This window comes from Eulemur rufifrons, chromosome 7 (genome assembly GCF_041146395.1).
Source record: "Eulemur rufifrons isolate Redbay chromosome 7, OSU_ERuf_1, whole genome shotgun sequence".
Classification (NCBI taxonomy): Eukaryota; Metazoa; Chordata; class Mammalia; order Primates; family Lemuridae; genus Eulemur; species Eulemur rufifrons.
This window is the reverse complement of record NC_090989.1, coordinates 43,457,866-43,481,097: the sequence shown is the minus strand read 5'-3', so window position 1 is coordinate 43,481,097 and position 23,232 is coordinate 43,457,866. Positions and strand designations below refer to the sequence as shown.

Below are 23,232 nucleotides of genomic sequence, written 5' to 3'. Positions count from 1 at the left end.
CATATGAAAAAGTGCTCAACGTCTCTAACATCAGGGAAATGCAAATCAAAACCACAATGAGATATCACTTAACTCCAGTGAGGATGGCCTTTATCAAAAAGTCCCAAAACTATACACGTTGGCGTGGGTGTGGAGAGATAGGTACACTCATACACTGCTGGTGGGACTGTAAACTAGTGCAGCCCCTGTGGAAAGCAATATGGAGATACCTTAAACAGACTCAAGTAGACCTACCATTCGATCCAGTAATCCCATTATTGGGCATCTAGCCAGAAGAACAAAAGTCATTCTATAAAAAAGACACCTGCACCCGAATGTTTATAGCAGCACAATTCACAATCGCAAAGATGTGGAAACAACCCAAATGCCCATCGATTCATGAATGGATTAGCAAAATGTGGTATATGTATACCATGGAATATTACTCAGCTATTAGAAATAATGGTGATATGGCATCTCTCGGGTTCTCCTGGAGAGAGCTGGAACTCATTCTATTAAGTGAAGTATCCCAAGAATGGAAAAATAAGCACCACATGTACTCACCAGCAAACTGGTTTCCCTGATCATCACCTAAGTGCACATTTGGGAATAACACCAATTGGGTATCAGACAGAGGTCGGGGCTGGGGGGAAAGGAATGGGTGTGTATACCTACTTGATGAGTGCGATGTGCACATCCTGGGGAATGGACACGCTTGAAGTTCTGACTGGGGGGGATGGGGTGGGGGGAGGGGATGGATGCACACCTACATGATGAGTGTGATGTGCACTGTCTAGGGAATGGACACACTTGAAGCTCAGACTCGGGGGGATGGGGAGGCATGGGCAATGTATATAGCCTGATCTTTTGTACCCCCATAATGAGCTGAAAAACAAACAAAAAATAAAAAAGAAAATGAAAAAAAAAAAAAGCAAATGCAAACTCAGGCTGCATAAATTGAGGCACAGCAGGAAAGGTGCTACCCCTGTGTTTTTTTTTGTTGATTAGAAAATGTTTGGAATATTGGGATAATTCTGAAAAGACTTAGAGAAAAACTCTAGTTCTTCACAGGAAGGTGACCAGAATGATGAAGTACCCTGAAATCATGTCAGATGGAAGTGGTTGAAAGATGTAGACAATTTAGGCTGGAAAAAAGATTTATGAGGTTCACATGCTGTCTTCAATATTTGAAGGGTCGTGGTGTAGGGTGGAAGAAAGGCTAGGTTTACTTTGTATAAGTCCAATTCTGCAGAACAAGTAACCAGTGGGTAGTACTAGAAGATTATATAAGAAAGCACAATTTATTCCCAAATATCCTTGATTTATTGGAACTGTTCCCAAGGGAATGGGTGGTCTGGTGAGGGAGTGAACACTTTCACTGGTGGTGTTCTGTTAAAGACTGGATGGTCAGTCAGAATATACGTTATCTCATTTGCTTCTCACAATAATCATGAAGGAGAAAAGACATTTTATTTCTATTTCACAGATAGGAAAAGTAAAGCTCAGAGAGGTAAATTGGCTAGTGCCTCTTCTCATAATTTAGACTGAACTTTCCACTTGTCCACTACCCTGAGTGGACAAGAAGTTTGAAGGACAAATATAAAACGAACTCTAAATTCTACGGACAAGATCATGAAAAGACAAAACTTAGGTCAGGAAGTGCTATTCATTGTGAGGAAAAGTTGTAAGATTTCTAATCATAGATGGATTAACTGGTTACAGAGACGGGGATAAAAACCTTTGGAAAGAAATCCTTTCTATCTATGATATAAATATTGTTTCCTGATAAGATTAATGCACTTCTCCATTGTAATCAGGGAGTGACTGACATACAATATGCACTGATGTTAATAAAGGTTGTGATAAAATGTCAAATACTGATTTTAAGTAAAGGTTCTAACAACTGTTGGATGCACCTTCTAAAAAGATAACCTGATCCAGAATGGAGGCTTCAATTGCACATTGGACAGCTTGATCTTCGCTTTGATACTAAATTTATATCTTCATTGTAGTGTTAACAGCAATCACATCAGTACATTACATGAAAAGTAACTGAAAATGTACCATCTTTATAGATTCTACTCCGAGGGACCTGTTGCTCTCTCTCTTCCCCTGTGGCTCTACCACACTCTGGACACACTGGTAACCATGAGATCCTTATTTAGCTCTTGGCCTAAACTCAGCTCTAAGTCCAGATCCCTCCCAGTAAGACAAACCTAGCAGGGATTCCCTTTATGAATTTCCAATTTTCATTCAAAGTTTGCCAATGAAGGTACGCAGATAACAGTGAATAAATTTCACATCAGATACCATCTCACTTTCTCTTCTCCCAAATGGATTGAATTATGATCCATCAAAATTCATATGCGGAAGCCCTAACTCCCAATGCAACTTTATCTGTAGATGTAGTTTTTAGGAGGCAATTAAAGTTAACTGAGGTTATTAGGGTGGGTCTCGAATCTGATAAGTCTGTGGCCTTATAAGAAGAGGAAGATCTCTCTCTCTCTTTCTCTCTCTCTCTGGCATGTGAGGACACAGTGAGAAGGTGGCCGTCTGTGAGTAGGAGAAAGCCCTCAATCAAAACCTGACTATGCTGGCACCCGCATCTCAGACCGCAGTCTCCAGAACTGTGAAAAAATAAATTTGTGTTGTTTAACCACCTAATCCATGGTATTTTGTTATGGCTGCCTGAGCTGACTAACATACACATACATACATGTACACATACATGTTTATGTATATACATACATACTAATACATATGCATATACATATGGGTGCACACATGCATGCAGATCCATATTTTTCCTTTTTCTTTTCATTTGCTCAATAAAAGCAAACTATCTTTCCTCTTTTCTTTAATTACTTTAAACCTCATAAGTCACTAATAGCCATGAAGCAGAACTAGAGTTACATTTGCATCAAGAAAAGGAGAAGCCTAGGTTTTGAAGAAAAATTAGATACAATAAAGAGTCAATGTCATCAAACTTTAAAATATCTTGAAAATGTCCAATATTCCTCTTTGCAATCTCCATACCTCTTATTCTACCACTTCTAATGTTCTTCCCCTTTCTAAATTGCCTTTTCTGCATCTTCACATTCCTTACCTTCAAGAGAAAGTTTGAATGGCTAATGCAATCTCCCTAACACAATCTGATCTCCTAGTCTGCAGTGATCTCTAGATTCTTTGAATATTAATAGTAATTTATATGTATATTTTGTTCACTTATGATCCTTCTTCTATCTTGTCATTTCTATCTCCTTTCTGCTTTATACATTACAATTTTCTTAGTTTTCCTTTTGAGCCTAAGCTGCCTTATTGCTCAATTTTGTCAGCCTTAGTACCTAACAAAAGGCTTATTACCTAGTAGTTGCTAAATAAGGAAAACACTAATATCATTTGTTACAAGTACAGAGTAAAATGGTCTTAGAGATAAAATAGCAAACAAATTCATAATGTGTTCTCTATATTAGGTTTGAAAAATGATTCACTTTTAAAAAAATATATCAGCTATGTGGTAGATTGTAAAAAATGGCCACAAATTCCTCCCTGACCTATATGTATGCACCTTAGCAATGTGACTTTGCTGTTCTTCTCATCAAGAAGTAAAATCTATTTGTCCACTTCTTTAAATCTGGGCTAGCTTTGTGACTTGCTTTGACCAGCTTAATAGGTCAGAATTGTGATGTGGGACTTCAGAGCCAAGGCCTCTTTACTCTTGCTCTAATCTGCTTGGAACACTGCCTTGAGACTGCCGTGTCTACTCTTTTGGTGGAGGAGAGGTCATATGAAGTAGAGTTATCTATGCTGAGACCCTCTAGACCAACCACCTGACATCCAGCACTCTCTAGTCATGCCACCTGATGATGGCAGTTACTGGAATGACCCCAGGCAAGATTAGCAGAAAATGCCCCCAGCCCCGGCTGAATCTGGCACAAACTGTTGACCCACAGAATTATGGGTAAATTAAACACTTGTGATTTGAAGCCATTCAATTTGGGGATGATTTGTTACATAGCAATAGATAACTTAAACAGGCTATAAAGACAAAAGTCATTAGTTAAATACATAGACAATTAGATTGAGAACACAAGTATAGCTATGGAAACAATCAGCTAATTACCTTGTGCCAGACGAACTATAGGATGACATAAGCAAATCCTACAATCAAATTTATGGCTTTAATTCACATTTTACTGTTCACCAATGTAGGATGCACATGGTCCTTCAGGCAGCCTTATTGAGTGTATGGCATAATGAAATAATCTTAAAGCATAAACAACCTTTCTCTTTTTTGTAAGAGATATATTCAGGACTGTATTTAATTTGTATCTAAACTTATTCTCCAAATTGTGTTCTGAATAAGAGCCTGCCATCTTTAATATATTCATATTAAGCTTAAAACTCCAAATGATCTTCAGGTTTAGAAGCATGTAGTATACTATAAGAGACATGTTATGAGTATAAGCTTAATGATAGTCATAAGGTTTACCCACTCAATCACCTTGCCGGGCCAACGCTATGTGTCATTTGGAAGCATGATGCAGTAGGTCTGGGGATTACTGGGTGTCTATGACAATGAGACCTAAAAACTCTGGTTACCCTAGAGACATGGCCACCTCAGCACAGATACAACTCTCATAAACATTAAAAAAAGCTTACCCTTATATTCTTAGAATAACTTAAACTCCTTTTATGAAAGAAATAGCTGGTAAGTGACCTGGACTCAATATAGTTATAAGAAAGGGAGAGGGATCTCCCAAAATCTAACAATGGTCTCCCAACAGAGACCCATCTGGTCAGTTGGTCATCTGACCCCCTGACTGTATCTGGCTCCAGCTACCAGCCTGCTTCCACTATGTGTCTCATAAGAGCGCTGCCAGAATAAACTACTTGAGGATCCGATGGTATTTAAAACCCATGATGCAAATCAGACTGGAGGGGACAAATCACAGGACATATCACAGGACCTCTGTGGATGCTGGTTAAGTAGGACCATCTGAGAGTCTGAAACATGACAAATCAATATTATATGTGGTAGGCAGACTTCTAAGATGGCCTGTAATAACCCCTGCACCCTGGCATTCATGTCCTTGTGTGATCCCCTCCCTTTCGTGTGGGCTGGGCCTAGTATCACACTTATAGCCACTAGAATATAGCAAAGGTGATGTGATGTCACTTCCATGGTTAAGTTACAAAACATCGTGACTTCTGTTTTGCTAGCAGACTCTCTGGTTGGCTTTGATGAAGCAAGCTGCCATGTTGGAGAAGCCCATACGGCAAGAATCTGAAAGTGTTCTCCAGCCAACAGCCAGCGAGGAATTAAGGGATTCTGCCCAATAGTCCTCAAAGTACTGTATTTTGACAGCAGCCATATGAATGAGTTTGGAAGTGGATCCTTGCTCAGCTGAGCCTTAGGTGAGACCACAGTCCCAGCTGACATCTTGATTGCAACCTTATGAACAAGCCTGCAGGAGCTAAGCCACGCCTGAATCCTGACTCACTGACACTGTGAGATAGTAAATGTTCTTGTTTTAAGTATTAGGGTAATTTGCTATGCAGTGAGAGATATTTAATATACTATAGTAATATAAGGGGTAACAATTGTTGCTGTTGATGTGTAGATCTTCTTCCTTTAATGGTTCTCAACCTTAAGAGAATATCATTCTCTTTTCTTTCTACATAATAAGATATATCTATATCCTTGAAGTACTCTTTTGAAAACAGAGGTCAAGTTTCCTTCATTTCACCAAATATTTTAGCAATACACACATTAGAAGGAAAAAAACAAACAAAGAACAAGTTTGAAAAATTAATAACTTCTTTGTAAGGTATAAAAAATTCTTCAAAATTTCATCCCCTATTATATAAACTCAAATCAAAATAAAATGTCAATGTAATATTTTCATTATAATTCTGTATTTTGCTATGTAAATACAAAGGCATATAATAAATCTTATGATTTTGGTATAATATGTCAGTTAAATTTATTAATAGAAAGTCATGCAACAACTATAATTCACAAATGTCCTCTATAAATTTGTTCTTCTGTCTTATTTTTTATTTTGTGTATATTATACATTTAATGTTATATTATTTTGCGTCCTACTTTAACCCACACTTCATTAGGATTTTTGTTGATAACCAGATAGACAGTCATTTAAAATAATTACTTAGAATAATTCAATAATTCAGTATCCTTTTAGCCATTCATTTATTATATTTACCCATTTACTTATTTATTAAACACATATTGATCAAATTATTACTATGATGAATTAACTTGCAACATTGGGGAATCATATGTAGGATGGCAAATGTGTAATAAATTGCTACCAAATAAGATATAAAGTGTTGAAATATAAGTAATCATTCATAAAATTAATGAAAATTAAAGTCTATTAAATTGATATATAGTCCTGTTCTTGATAGTAAATCTGCTAATTTCTTAGATGTACCAGGAATAAATTGACAGACTACTTTAGAATAGTTTTCCATTAAGAAACTGAAATAGAGAGGGAGCAGAGCAAGAAGGCTGAATAGAAACCTCTAGCAATTCTCCCTCCCTGTGAACACCAAATTCAATAGTTATCCATGCAAGCGAGCACCTACCTTCCTGAGAACCAAAAATTAGGGGAGTAATCACAGTACCTGGTTTTAACATTATACCAAGGAAAAAGGCACTGAAGAGGACAGAAAAGAAAGCCTAGCATCGCCTATGCCACCCCTCCCCAATCCCTCAGCAGTGTCACACCAGCATGCCTAGTGGAGAAGGAATCTGTGTGCCTAAGGGAGTGAAAGTGAAATGATTATGGGTCTTTGCATCAGAACTCAGGGCTGCCCTGGCACAGGAGAACACAGCACACGGCCGAATTCCACCAGCACCCATGGAGGAAGCATTTAGACCAACCCAGCTAAGGGAAATCCTCTGCTCCAGTGGTAGAAACATGAGTTCCAGGTAGGTCTACCATCAGCTGACAAAAAAACAGCCTGGGGTTTGGAATAAATTCATAAGACAGTCAGGCCACAAAGACTGCAGGCATTGGGCAATTTCTATGCCTGTGCTGGCTTGGAGCCAATGGACTTGGGATGCACATGGCCTAGTGAGACATGAGTGGCAGTGGGAAAGCCAGTGTATATCACCCCTCTCCCAACTCCAAGCAGTGGAGCACAGGGACAGTCTTCTGTTACCTAAGGAATGGAAAAGGATGACTTCAGAGGACTTTGTTTTGCAACTTGGGTGCTGAGCCACAGTAAAATGAAGTACCAAGCAGACTGATGAAGCCCCTGATTTCAGGCCTTAGTTCCTGGACAGCATCTCTTGACCAACTATGGGCCAGAAGGAAACCCGCTGCCCTGATGGGAAGGACCTAGACCTGGCAGAACTCACCACCTGCTGACTAAATATCCCTTGGACCTTGAATTAATATCAGAGGTAGCCAGGCAGCAGTGACCATGGACTTTGGGTGAGACTGGGCTGGCTTTAGGTGTGACCTGGCAGAGTCCCAGCTGCAGTGGCCTTGAGGGAGAGCCCACATCACTCCTCCCCCAACTCTAGCAGCCCAGCACAGAGAGTGAGGGAAGACAATGAGAGACTTAGTCTGGAAATTCAGGAAATTCTCCCATATTTTACCCAAGTCCACCAAGGTGGTACCACCAGGAGTCTGCAAAAGTCATAGCATTACTGGGTTTGGGGCAGCCCAGTACTGATAGGACTGCTGTGGACAAAGACTTAGATAACAAAACTCAATTCCTTTTGATATATAGTAAGCCTTCTCAAGAAGGACAAGTTCAAACAAGCCCAGACTATAAAGATTAGAATAAATACCTAACTCTTTAAAAAATAGCCAGACATCAACAAACATTCACAAGCATCAAGAACATCCAGGAAAATATGACCTTACAAAAAGAACTAAATAAGTTCTGACCAATCCTAGAGCAATGGTGATATACGACCTTTAAGACAAAGAATTGAAAATAGCTGTTCTGAAGAAGCTCTATGAATTTCAAGCCAACACAGCGAAAGAATTCAGAAGGCTCTCAGAAAAATTTAACAAAGAGATTGAAGCAATAAAAAAAAATCAAACAGAAATTCTAGAGCTGAAAATTTAACTGACAAATTGAAAAATGCATCGGAGTCTCTCAAGAACAGAATTGACCAAAAAGAAGAAAGAATGAGTGAGCTTGAAGATAAGCTATTTTGAAAATACACAATCAGAAGAAAAAAAAGAACAAAAAAGAATGAAGCAAACATACAAGATCTAGAATATAGCCTTAAAAGGGTAAATCTAAGAGTTACTGGCATAAAAAAGGAGGAGGAGGGAGAGATTGGGGTATAAAGTTTGTTTAAGGAAATAATAACAGAGAACTTTCCAAACCTAGAGAAAGAGATCAATATTCAGGTACAAGAAGGTCCTAGATCATCAAGCAAATTTAACTCAAACAAGACTATACAAAGCAGTTGATAATCAAGCTCCCAAAGGTCACAGATAAAGAAAAGGTCCTAAAGAAAGCATGGAAAAAAAACAAAAACAAAAACATATAAACAGACACCAATACATCTGGCAACAGACTTCTCAGTGGAAACCTTGCAGAGTAAGAGAGAATGGCATGACATATTCAAAGTGCTTAAGGAAAAGAACTTTAATCCCAGAATATTATATCCTGCAAAATATCCTTCAGACATGAAGAAGAAATAAAGACTTCCCCAGACAAACAAAAGCTGAGAGATTTTGTCAATACCAGCCCTGTCCTATAAGAAATGCTAAAAGTAATTCTTTAATATGAAAGAAAAGGAAGTTAATGAACAATAAGAAATCAAATGAAGGTATAAAATTCACTGGTACCAGTAAGTACACAAATACAGAATAACCTATTCCTGTAATTGTGATGTATAAACCATTCCCATCTTGAGCAGGAAGACTTACAGTCAAATCTATCAAAAGTAATAATTACAATACTTTTTGAGAAAGAGATAGTATAAACAGGTATAAATTGAAACAACAACAATCAAAAAGTGTGTGTGGGAGGGATGGAGTTAAAGCATAGAATCTCTATTAGATTTCTCTTTGCTTGCTTGTTTGTAGGAAGAGTTAAGTTGTCATGTGTTTAAAATAATTGGTTAACAAATGTTTTTTGCAAGCCTCATGGTAACCTAAAATCAAAAAACCTGAAACAGATACACAAAAAATAAGAAGCAATAAATTAAAATACACTACTAGCGAAAATCATTTTTATACAAAGGAAGACAGGAAAAAAGGAAGAAAGAAAAAGAGGACCACAAACAACCAGAAATTAAGTAACAACATGGCAGTAGTAAGTCCTAACCTATCAAAAACAACATTGAATGTAAATGGACTAAACTCTCAATTAAAAGACATATAGGGCTGTCTGTATTAACAAACAAACCCAAAAAAAAAAAAAAAAAAAAAAGGATCCAACTGTATCTTGTCTCCAAGAAACCCACTTCACCTATAAAGGCACAGATAGACTGAAACATACATAGACTGAAAATAAAGAGATGGAAAAAGATATTCCATGCAAATGGAAACAAACAAAAAAAAGGGCAGGGGTATCTTTGTTTCAGATAAAACAGAATTCAAGGAAAAAAAAAACGGTGAAAAGAGACAAAGAAGTTTGTTACATAATGAAAAGGGGTCAATTCAGCAAGAGGACATAACAATTCTAGATATATATGCACCCCACACTAGAGCACCCAGACATATAAAGTAAATATTGGAACTACAAAGAGAGATAGACTCCAATACAATATTCACTGGAGAACTCAATACCCCAATTTTCAGCATTGGACAATAATCCATACAGAAAATCAACAAAAAGACATTGGACTTAATCCACAGTATAGACCACATGGACCTAAGAGATAGTGACAGAATGTTTCACCCAACAGCTGTAGAATACACAGTCTTCTCCTCAGCTCATGGATCATTCTCAATAATAGACTATATGTTAGGCCACAAAACATGTCTTAAAAAAATTAAAATCATACCAAGTATTTTCTATGACCACAATGGAATAAAAACTAGAAATTGATAACATGAGAAACACTGGAAACTCTACCAACACATGAACATTAAACAATATGCTCCTGAATGACCAGTGGGTCAATGAAGAGATTAAGAAGGAAATAAAAAAAATTCTGGAAACAAATGAAAATGAAAACACAACATAATAAAACCTATGGGATACGGTAAAAGCACTAAGAAGAGGAAAGTTTATAGCAATAAGTACTTACATCTAAAACGTAGAGGAACTTCAAATAAACAACCTGACGATGAATCTTAACTACAAAAATAAAAGCAAACCAAACCTCAGATTAGTAGAAGAAATAATAAAGATGAGAATAGAAATAAATGAAATTGAAACAAGAAAGATATAAAACATGAATGGAACAAAAAGTTGGTTTTTTGAAAAGAACCAGACTAAGAAAAAAAGAAGATCCAAATGAATAAAATTAAAGTTGAAAAAGGAAACATTATAACTGATACTGAAGAAATTCAAAGGACCATTAGAGAATACTATGAGCAGCCATATGCCAATAAATTGGAAAACCTAGAAGAAATGGATAAATTCCTAGACACATACAACCTTCTAAGGTTGAATGAGGAAGAAAATCCAAAACCTAAATAAACCAATAACAAGTAATGAGATAAAACCAGTAATAAGAAGTCTTCCATCAAAGAAAGGCCCAGGATGTAGCTTCACTGCTGAATTCTACCAAGCATTCAAAGAACTAATACCAAACCTATTTAAACTATTCCAAAAAATCAAGGAAGAAGGAATACTCCCAAACTCATTCTACAAGGCCTGTATCATCCTGATGCCAAACCAGATAAAGACATATCAAAAAAAGAAAACTACACACCAATATCTCTCATGAACACAGATGCAAAAATCCTCATCAAAATACTACCAAACTGTATTCAACAACACATTAAAAAGATTATTCATCATGATCAAGTGGGATTCATTCCAGGGACCCAAAGATGGTTCAGTATATGCAAATCAATCAATACGATACATTGTATCAACAGCATGAAGGATAATTGTTCTCATGGAGACAGACAGTAGTAGAATAATGGTTAATAGAGCCTGGGAAGGGTAGAGGGGAGGGGCAAGGGGAATAAAGTGGGGATAATTAATGGATACAAAATTATAGTTAGACAGAAATAACAATATTTGATAGCACAACAGAGTGACTATAATCAACAGTAAATTAGCATATATTTTTAAATAACCAAAAGTGGAATTGGAATGCTCCTAACACAAAGAAATGATAAATGCTCAAGGTGATGGATACCTTCATTTGATTAATACAGATTGTATGCCTGTATTAATAAAAAACATATGTACCCTATAAATATATATAACTACCATATGCCTATAATTATTAAAAATAATAAAATTTAAAAAAAGAAATGGAATAAACCCACAAAAATAAATGAATGGATAATGTCACTTTTATGTGGAATCTAAAATAGTCGAGCTTATAAGAGTGGAGTAGAATGGTGGTTCCCAGAGGCTGGCAGGATAAGGTGGAAGAAGAAAGGGGAGAGATGCTGGTCAAAGGGTACAAAGTCTCAGTTAGACAGGAGGAATAAATTTAGTGACCAACTGCACAGCATAGTGACTGTTGTTAACAATAATGTATTATATATTTCAAAATTGCCCAAAGAGTGGATTTTAAACCTGCTCACCACAAAGAAATGGTAAGTATGTGAAGTGATGGATATGTCCATTACCTTGATTTAATCATTCTATAATACAATGTATATATATAAACTCATATTGTACCCCATAAATATATATAATCATTATTTAATTAAAAATTAAAACTGAATTTTTTAAAAAGTGAAAAAAAGACATTGAAATAAATTTTCCTTTGCTAAACTTATTTATTCTTATGGATTGTTAAATTTATAGCAAAATAAACATACATATAATAAATATAATCTTACATGATATAGGAAAGAATGAATTTTGAGTTTCTTTAATTAAAAAGAAAAGAATTTATTGATATGGGTATAACTCAATGTATCAGCAGGAATGACATTTCATTTTAATTACTAATTTTCAACTAACTCTCAAAATCATATATATTATGCCAGTTACCTAAGGCATTGACTGTTGAATTCTTCATTGCTAGATATTTTAGTCACAAAGTATTTTGAGAGTTGATTAATGAGTGTCATTCATCTCAGCAATCAAAATTGAATATAAAAAATGCATTCATTTCCAATCCAATTGTCACTTTTTACTTTCATTGAGAGTCTACTGTATGACAGGTTCTAAATATGTGTCACCTCTGATCCTTCCTTTAATCCTGTAAAATTTATATTTTTAATGAATTCATTTTATAGATGAGAAAACCAAATTTCTGAAAGATTATCAAGTTGCTAAAGTTCACAGAGTAGTTAGCAGCAAAGCTATAACTCAAACCTGGGTCTGTCTTGGTTCAGTCTGTGTCTTTTCTATTCATATCATAATGTGCATGGAGAAAGGGTAAAGTTGATCTTTTGACTATATCATTTGATTTATAAAGTAAAAGGCACAGAGGCCTTGCCAGAATCTGTTGCTCATCTTATTTTTAGTCTATTGGTTATGCAAAAGAGTTTTCAAGAATACAAAAGATGATTAATCTGACCTCTACCATAAATATTTTAAATTGATGGACAAGAACAAAACCTACATCTGAGAAGGTCATCTCATCTAAATAGAGAGGAAATGGGCCATAAATACAAGTTTCTTTCTATAAAAAGAGAATTGTGAAACCACATCTAGAATTCTTCCTACATTTCTCATTATTATGTTACAAGAATGTATAGTACAACTGTAAAAAGGAACAAAAATAATAAAGGGATAAGAAAGCTTCTTTAAGATAAATAAAAAATAATAGATTCTAGAGTGAAAGAAGAGGCTGGTCAGGTTGGGAGAGACAGGGGAATCGGAGAGGCACATGAACTAAACATCATGCCTCGTACTTCGGCAAAGGCAAATGTGACCTCAAATGATGGCAATAACAAAAGGAAAATCTTAACCAAAACAAATAAATCATTGTGCTGACAATCACTTTTTATATATGTTTTGTCATCCTTTTGACTTTCTTCTTTTACCTGTAGATGATTGCTGGGAAACCAACAGTTAACTTCCTGGACTATACTAGGAAGAGAAAGAATATGGTGACACTAAGCCCACAGAAAAGAAGGCTGATAGTGGATGCAATAATGAGTTTTGTATAGATAAAGGGATAGAATATGAATGACAGGAAGATATTATGTATTTCCACTGAGACTAGGGAAGAGGGAAGGTCAAATGTAAGAAGGGTGTCCCATGGGCTTAGAGACACAATTGTGATTTTTTTCAATAAAATAATGTTTCATAATTATAGATACTCTGCTAAGTAAGTTTTTCTTCCAGTGGTTTAGGTTCAGTACTGCCCTGAAAAAGGGATAGCCTTTTGATGACCTTTTCCAGACCATGATTAAAATTTAGTTTACCGGCTTTCTCATTATCTTGCAAGGTATGAATAAAATAATGATTCTACCCTAATCTGACTTGGCACTTGTAGTCTAGGAATTTCTGTTTTAAAGTTTTTTTCCCACAGTATTTCATTTTATGATGCAAAGAAGTCCAAGCAGATAGATTATCTTGATAGTCTCCTATGCAACAGAGCTGCTCACTTCATTTAAATGGAAATGTGCATTTTCATGGAAATTCAGGCCTGTATTGATGAACAAAGATAAGCTGCCACTATTAAACAGAATAGTGATATACAAAAAAAAAGCCCTAAAAAACTCATAAAAAACAGTGAAATTTATGGGAAAAGATAGGAAATGTTAAGAATACATATACAGATAAATTAAAAGTTTAAGGTTTAGTCACATAGTATTTGGATGGTTAAAAAATTGAAAATCTCAGGACAAAGATCGTGGAAGGCAGGCTGAATACATGTATCTCTGATGAGCACAGTGACTTAATGTGAAAAACTAAGTAGCACATTACCTTTCATAAGTAAATATTAGCCATCTAATAAACACTGTTCGGTGAATGTGCAAATAAATGTCCTGGGTCAGGTATAATATCATGCTCTTTTCCTTCTGAAAATATTAATGTGACTGTTTTTACATTCTTTTTTAATAACTCACTTAAGAAATATTTAATGATTATATATTGTGGTCTCCCAAATAGAAACCTGGAAAGCATTCTTAACTGTTTCTTTGCATGTATGGTGGTCTTGTAGATTTTTACTCAGCAATGAATTGTGAATTTATGTATTTTTTTTTTTTTTTTGCTATTCCTACTGCCAATGCCTGAGTCCTGCCTGAATATCTCTCACTTGGCTATTGTTATGACCTGAGATCTGACCTCTCTCATTTTCCCTACCCTACTTTCCCTCTCTCCAGCATTTAAGTCATGTAATTGACATTTTTAAGAGGACTATCTAATGCACACAGATGATGAGGAAATGGAATTTGAGAAGGAAGAATCAATACATGGGGAACAAAAAATAAAGGCTACATGACAACCTAAGGAAAGTATTTATGGTTAAAAGTTGAGCAAGTAAATAGTTGCGCAAGTATGTCATAAAGTTACTTAACTAATGATTTTTCTTCTATTCGATTCAGTGATGCTTTTTCCATACTGCTGCTGTGGGAAACATCTATATATTCACCACCAATTTGTTCCACATACAAATACAATTTTAGAAACATGGCTGCTATGGTTTGAACTCCCAAAGTTCATGTGTTGGGAGTTAAATCTTTAACACAACAGTGCTGAGAGGTGGGACCTTTAAGAGGTAATTAGAGATCTGCTCTCATGAAAGATTAATGCAGGGAGTTTGTTATAAAAGGGGGAGCTTGGCCCCCTTTCTTCATGTGATGCCCTCTACCATGTTATGACAGCAACAAGAAGGCCCTCGCCAGATGCCCTCCATCTTGGACTTCCAGCCTCCAGAACCTTGAGTCAAATAATTTTATGGTTATTATAAATCACCCAGTGTGTGGTATTCTACTACAGTAGCATAAAACAGACTAAGACGATGACCTAAAGGAGTTAATCAATAGAGCTGTACTGGCCGGGGCACAGAGAGGAAAGTTATGTTACAACAGCTTTGTCTCACAAAGCACTTTTATTTTCATGATTTTTGTGGAGATGGATAGTAAAATGACTCTTAGCATATTGTCTGAAAGTTGAAATAGTCAAAAGTGAATAAAGATTAAAAAAGAGACACCAATGAATAGGACTGACTATATGGTTCATATATTCTGTCTTTGTCAAATGAGAGAAATTCCATTATAACTTTCATTAGAGTTCAGAAATAGCAGGTGGAAAATGATATTAAAATAGTCTCTTTGTACTTATTTTTTGCTTTTGAGGTATGCATTATACTTTTTTTAGAGAAAAAAATACATTTTGGTTACAAACATCCCAAAACTTAAAAAGTTTATTTATATAGTTCATACTTCAGATACTTGATTTTCTCTCTCAACATTATGATTTCAGACAATGGCATTTTAATTTATGCACAAAGTGCTACAACAGAAAATGCTTCTACTGTATTTATGTGAGTATGGGACAATAGAGTATAAACAGATTTTTTCTCGGGGGGGTCAGAAGAAAGCCAAATATGGTGTGCTATGGAAATTATTTGACCTCCTTTCTTTTGTATTCCTCTGTTGACTTAAGAAAACAAATTCTAAAACTAAATGAATATAATGCAGTCACTCTTTTCAATTATGCCTGTTGATATGATCTTTGTCGCCAGTAGGGGATAGAGAATCTGCTTTCATTCCAGGTCCTTAATCTTTCTGATAAGGCAGCCTCTTTGGCTGACAGTGCAAGGACTGTGCGTGAGCTTTCAGAGGGAGACTTGGTCATGCAAGAGATGAGAGGATCCATTGTGCATAGGGGACGGAGTGGAATCAGGAAGAACTCTTTACCAATGTCTCTGGGATTCTTGAGGTAGTTCTAGTTCTAGTACCTGGGAAACAGAGTTAGCTTCAAGGACATGAGACTTGTGAGGTCACTTAGAGCTTAGAGTTTAGAGGGGTCCTGCAGGTGGTTTAGTTCTCTACTGTCACTCTATTCTTAACAATTTTTTTTCAATAAGGGACTCTGCATTTTCAATTTATACTAGATCCTGAAAATTATGTAGCCTGTTCTGGGGAAAAAGAGTTATAAAAGAGACAAAACTTCATCAGCTGTTTTCTTTTGGTCTTTGTAAAAATATGACACCTGGCTGGAATGGCCATGCTTGGGTCTCTTCTGCTCTCTGGAAAGGATTACACAGATATTCACTGTCTAAAACCTACATTCCCCTTCAGGATCTACTCTCTCTTCTCTATTTTAGGAAAACACCCTCCTCAAATCTTTTTAGCTACATACATGGCTGCCCTGTCAGCAATTATATTTCCAAACTCTCTTGCATTTACACGTGTCCATGTGATTTTATTTGGACCATTGACATGTAAACAGATGTGCTGGGAATTTCCAGGTTATTGTCTTAAAGATAAAGCCAAAAAGACTGAACTCTTTCTTTTTCCTTCTCATAGGCAGGGAAGGCAGACGTGCTGGTGACCCAGCTTTGATCATCTAGAGGAGGATGACATGCTAGGGGAAGGCAGAGCAAAGAGTATAAAGAACTCAGATCCTTGTGAGACCTCCTGACTGAGAGTTCCTCTGCCACCATTGACTATTCACCTTGGGTCAAGCATTTGAAAGAGGAATAAATCTGTATTCTGGAGTGTCTTTTTAACATCAGCTTAGGCTCTGTCCTAAGTAGTGGTCAGCATAAATTCTTGTGGGCTGATTTACAAATTTCTATTTATTCAGAATAGTTGAATAATAGTATTCTGAGCACTAAAAAATTCTACACAGGGAGAATTATTAATTTGCATTAAAATGACATAAAACTATGTTGAACCAAATTTTATTTCTAGTGATTCTCAGAAGTTGTCTGGGTCTTGCAGAGCCTCAAGGTCATCATTATGAATACTAATTATAGTATATGTCTACAGATTTTGGGGCTTGAGTAAATCTATAATAACCTTATGACAAATTCCTGAAACTTCATTTTCAAAATAAATTCCCGAAGCTCTCTAGTTTCATAGTAATTTATCTCCATTATGAAGAAAAGACGATAGAATGTTTAGCTTTTGCGAATTTTCCCATTGTAAACAATGCATGCACTTATACGCTTTATAAAAAATAACATGACAAATATAAGATAATTTTACTTTTCATTTCTTAAAATTTTTCAATGACTAAAACTGCTTAGATTTAAAATAGTGTGCTGATAAACCAGTTACAAAGCCACTAAGGAATCGTATGTTCAAAATTGTAGATTTTACATTTACCTGCCCCAATGACTCTCTCAATGCGAATTCTTGAGGGATCAATCTCCTTGGCAAATTCATGGACTGCTAGGGATGGGTCTTCGTATGTATCTGGATCAATGTAAGTTTTAATTCCTGGGAAGCGTACTGCAACAAAAAAGCATAATTGATTTAGTTTAAGAGTATGTTAGTAGTCATATATCTTGTGAATATTTAAAGTGGAAAGTGACATACTGATCAGTCTTATTAATTCCTTAAATTCTTTCTTTTCTTCCTGTCCCACCCTCTGTCCCCATTAAAACTTTGACTACATGCGATCAAAATTTTGTTTCTGGCCAGGCACAGTGCCTCATGCCTGTAATTTCAGTACTCTGAGAGGCTGAGGAAGGAGGATCACTTGAGGCCAGGTGTTTGAGACCAGCCTGGGCAACACAGTGAGACTCATGGTGGTATATGCCTGTAGTTTTAACTACTTGGGAGGCTGAGGCAAGAGGATCACTTAAGCCCAGGAGTTCGAGGTTGCAGTGAGCTATGATCATGCCATTGCACTCCAGCCTGGGCCACGGAATAAGACCCTGTCTCTAAAAAATTAAAATAAAATAAATAATTTCACTTGCTTTTAATGGAACATGACCTGATGGTTTCATAGAGAGAGTGAGCTGACAGGTTCCAGAAAACACATTTTTTTTTTTTAATATTTCTGTAAAAAGTTTAACCAGCTCACTCATCCACTAAAAGACCAATACATTTCACATCTGATCTGGTTCAGGATATGAGGAAAATGAGACATAAGCTTCCATGCAAAGCAAGCAAGCCCCATAGAATCCTTCCTGGACCCTCTGTATTCTAAGGCACTAGGTTCCCTGAATTCATGCCGCATTCCTGTGGTCTCTCCCTTTTCCAGAAACCCTCGACAGTGACAAGAAGAACCACTTGAGATAATGGCCGTTTTCTGTGTTCTTGTAGTTGCTTCCATGGCCCAACTGCACATAGTCCTGAAAAAAACAAATGGCTTGTTTTTCCTGGTGAGAATGATGGAAATCAAAGGCCCAAATATGGTCACTGGTTCTGCAGCTGCTGCTCTTTCCTTGGTGGGGATGAAGTGCTAATAGAATACAGTTACAATGATGAGTAGGAATGGCTAGAAAACATGAATGTGTACTTGTGTGTTCATTTGTGAATTTGTGAGTATCTGAAGATGTCACAGATTGCCTCTGCCTGTGAGTATCCCTCTGTTTTGTTCATTTATCTCTTTATGATTTTTTTATTGAGAGACGAGGGTCTCACTATGTTGCCCAGGCTGGCCTCAAACTTCTGGGTTCAAGGAATCCTCCTGCCTCAGCCTCCTCAGTAGCTGGGACTACAGGTGCAAGCCACCTCGCCAGGCTGATTGATTTCTGTTTTCCATCATAGATTTCCAGGCTTTGGAAGACAAGAGATCATTTCTTCTACATCTTTCTAAATACTTTAGGTATGTTTTTATGGGTAATAAACATACAAGAAGCCTTTACTAAATACGAATCAGTAGAGATTAAAAGGCCAATGTGAAATTTGTGGCAGAGTAAATGATATTTAATTTTATTGCTTTTTAGATTTTGAAAGCCATATGTTAATAATACTAAGAGTTAACTGTTGTTTGGATCTCCTTAGGAACATGCTTTTGCAAGAAAATCTCAAAAGCAAACAAATGAAAGATAATTAAGTTTAGAGGAGTGATGAAATGCCCATTATCAACACTAATTTGATTCATTAGTTCTTCTATGCCATTGCCTTCATTTATACATTTTATCTACTATATTCTTAGTGCTGCATATGTACCCATGAGTAAATTAGAATTTCTCAAAATAGCCCCAGAAAAGCTTATTTCTAGGCACACCTAGACCTGACACTGATTTTGAAATGCTATACTTCCCTTGACTTCACACAGTTTAGGTTGGGAGAAAGTAGAACATATAGTCTGTACCTCAATTTTATATTCCATATGATATATTTATAACTTAGCAGGATTTGTGATTTTTGATTGAGTCCTAGAAACTCAAATCTAATAGCTATTACTAGATGATTAGTAGTTATCTAATCAGATCTGTGGTCATGCTGATAACATTACTTTAGGCACAGATAACAAGCATAATGTATTAACTCATAAATGGTTTTAATAATTAAGCCATTCAATTATTTTAGGTGGTACGTATTTCTTTAGAAAAAATGGATTAGTTAATATCACTTTTTTCTTGTAAACATAATATGTGCACCACGGGGAGAAAATCAACCAAACAATTCCAATTTTGAATATCTGGTTACTTATTTAATGTATTCCTGTCTTCTTAAACATCAGTTTATTTTTCTTCTACCTCTTTAGCTGTCTTGGGTTATTTTCATTGCTTCTTGCTGTGCCCATCTGGTTTAGTTTATGCTAAACTGCTATTTGGAAAACAGATAATAAATACCTCAGGAGCACCCTTTCCCTCTGCATCTCAGTACTAAATGCCCTGCTGTGAATCTTAAGGTTGCCCAGCATAAGTCATTGGCCCAGGTGTCTGGATCTAGCTTCCTGCAATCTGTTTACAGTGTTGCCAACTATCGGCTCTCTCAGCTGTGCCAGTCTCAAAATTATTGTACAAGATATGAGAGCTTACTAAAATTGCTTAAATCTTGGTCCTACTCTGGACATTCTCAGTCAGAACCTTGGGGAGTAAGGGTGGAACGTTCTAATGCAGAAGATCCTTAGGCCACTTTTTGAGAAACCATATGAGCCTTAGAAATAGCCCTAAATCATCCTACTCATTTATAATTTCCACACTTAAATCCTTTCCCTTTCTTAGAGAGTGAATATAGATTGAAAAGTCCCTTATACCTTTTACATATTATCTCTATTAGATCTCTAATTAGAGAACATCCCTTTCTTGTTAATGCAGTGTTTCAAGACAGAAAAACTGTCTTGACAGAGCAGTTTGCAGTTTGCAGTTTGGAGGTGAAGGTGGAGGTGGGTGTTGGGGAGGACAGGATGCCAATTATCAAACAAACTGTAGTGGCAAGAATAGGTTGCTTAGGAAGAGATCCCTCCAATGAATATAACCTTGTAGTCAGTCCAAGGATTTCATACATATTCTAAGAGTTAAAGAGCTGATATTCTTTTTTAGTGTTAATGAATTTTAAATTGATTTATGTTTGAATGACAGTCCCTACAAAAAGGAATAAAGATTCCTGAATATGTCTATATCTAATGCTCCACTAAATAAAACAAACTCATGTTCTGGAACCATTGTTAGTGGTAAATAACTAGACATAATCATTCATATTTTTAGCAAATTTAGTCTGGTGTGTTGAGTATTAGGAAAAAGGAAATATCATTTACAGAGAAGCAGGTGCAATTTCCACCAATAAACCTAGAAACCAGATGAAAGGCCTCAATGCTTGAAAGGTTGAAAGAGATTTTTTCTTTCTTTCTCAACTCAATAGATAAAGCTTAAAATGAACTCTTGAAGTGCTGGAACAATATAAAATAATAAAAGGGAGTCACTGCACTACTTACGATGCCCATTCTGTAACTGGTTTCTTCTCTTCTCTTCGGACTTCATTTTGGCCTTTATGTACCATTGACATCTTTTGGAAAAGGTAAACAGAAACTTGTTTTGAGAATTATGTTGGATAAGAACCTAAATCAATTAAAATAAATATCATCTACGAACAAAGTTCTTGTCATAAACATTACTTTTAAGAATATCTTACTCAGAATAATAAAATTCTCTTTCTTAAAGGAAAAAAAAAAGAATATCTCTTTAGCATGTGAAAATACTCCATAGAAGGCTGCACCTCAAAATTAGCCCCAGATAAGCATAAAATACTGTCAAGTAGATTGACCCAAAAGATAGAAATTTTAGAAAATATTTTACAATCAGCTATACCCATCACTTCCTTTCTTATATGACTTCTAAGAGCTAGAGTTGGTAAAAAGCATTAAAAGTCAAAATAAAAAAAAAACGTTTGAGTCAGAATCTGAGAAATTTAGATGTTTTCCATTTTCAGTGCTAAACAGCATGATGGTTTAGCACTTTTCTTTTTTAATATTTAAATTTTATAGAGGCCTATTCTGTTCCTTCTCTGGACAACCTTGATCCCTTGAGTTCTTCAACACAAATAAATTCCTCATTATATGATTTGATGGTTCATCAAATTTCTAATTTCCTATAGTTAAACAAAATACATTTGTGGTACACAATCTAATCTTTCAACATGAATTTGGTGTCACATTCCATGGCAAGTTGAGTATTTATTCAGAAATGTCTTACAGTTTCCCTACCAAAGTGTTTAAGAGGTAATTCAAATTTTTTTTTTTATCTCATGTAATTGAAATTGTTCTCTCCAGTACATAGAATGTTAAAGCAGTTTCTGATGTCATATAAATTGCTAAAATGGAAATTGAAGGCTGAAAATAATTTAGTACAGTTTTTTTTGTTTATCATTAAATCCCTTGTTAAGTGGTATTTTCTGCTCTGCTCTTTCTATTATCCCAATTAAAGATCTTTGGGGTCATCTCTCAAGTTTATTAGGCCACACTTAGACTGCAAAGATTGAAATGTTTCCTTTTCAGTTTTTCATATTTACATGTTAAGACAACATTTTCTGATATCTTAATGAAATGCTTTTCTACACATATATGTTATTAGAATCACTGTTTACTGAAATACTCTATGAGAAAATAAGGCCTTTGCCTATGTTCTACAAGATACATATCAATGAAACTTTGTTCAATTTTGTAATATATTGAGGCACTATTAAATAAAATGTCATTTAAAATCAAAATCAACTTCCATGATGAGCAGAGATTTTTTTTGTTTGTTTTCTTTGAAAATTGGGGATACACATGAGACTGCTGTTAAATAAAATCACATTTAAAAGAGTATTCCAAACGTCTTTAAAGGAACTCTCAAAATGAAAAACAAAAAACTTTCTGAATCAAAATTAACCATTATATCTAAATTTTTTTTATTTTTTTATTTTTTTATTTCAGCTTAACAAAAGTTCAGGTTATATACGTTGCGCATGTACCGCCTATCCCCCCGAGTCAGAGCTCCAAGCGTGCCCATTCCCCAGACGGTGCGCAACGCACTCATCATGTAGACATACACCCATCCCCTCCCCCCATCTGCCATATCTAAATTTTAACAGTCTAGTTAACATGATATAATTTGTGTCTTTGGAGTTAAGATCTCCTTATAGGACCCCATTGTATTTATCAATTGAATAATCTTTCTGGGTTCCAAAGCCCATTGTCTTTAAATTGTGTGTAACTCCATGATAACTAGAGTATTATCAAAATATAAGAGCCTCCAAATTCACAATGCACAGGCAGCATTTATGTTACAGAGATCAATTAATATACAGTGGGGTTTATTCTTTTACTTATTTTCCTAATATGATTTGCTAAAAATGTAACAATGCACAGAGTATTGGCAATTTTCATTTTTTTTAAGCTAACCAAATTGTCATTGTGACTTTACATGCAACCAAATGCTTTTATTTTTTTTTCTTTCTTTTTCAGACATACACCATTAACCCTCACTAAAAGTTTTTTTTCTCTTTCTCTCTCGTTTTTTGTCTCTCTTTTTTCTCTCCTCTCTTTGTTCTCCCTCTTCTTTTCCTCTCTCCTGTCCCTTCTCCTATCCCTCCCTTCCTTCCTTCTTCCCCCATCTAATCCTTCTTCTTGCAAAGGAGTCATAGATAGGATTAGAATTTTGCCCTTTTTTCAGCAAGCAAACTTAGAACCACCAGGATGTAGGGTTTTTGTTTGTCTGTTTTTATTAATAGAACCAGTTCACCCTTGCTAGTGATTAAGGTTTCTGTAGGCCATGTTTGGTATTTGTAGACTACAGTCTTGAACATTTTGTCTTCAGCC

General features: G+C 35.7%; 1 protein-coding gene across 1 annotated transcript in view; it reads right to left on the bottom strand.

Annotated features, from left to right (window-relative positions):
• Positions 1–23,232, bottom strand: part of EPHA6 (EPH receptor A6) — an 884,686-nt gene that overhangs the window by 230,235 nt on the left and 631,219 nt on the right. The window contains exons 9-10 of the mRNA XM_069471955.1: positions 20,869–20,939; positions 17,358–17,483 (exon numbers count right to left, since the gene is read on the bottom strand). Coding sequence (XP_069328056.1) covers positions 17,358–17,483; positions 20,869–20,939 — 197 coding nt within the window. The remainder of the gene's footprint in view (positions 1–17,357; positions 17,484–20,868; positions 20,940–23,232) is intronic.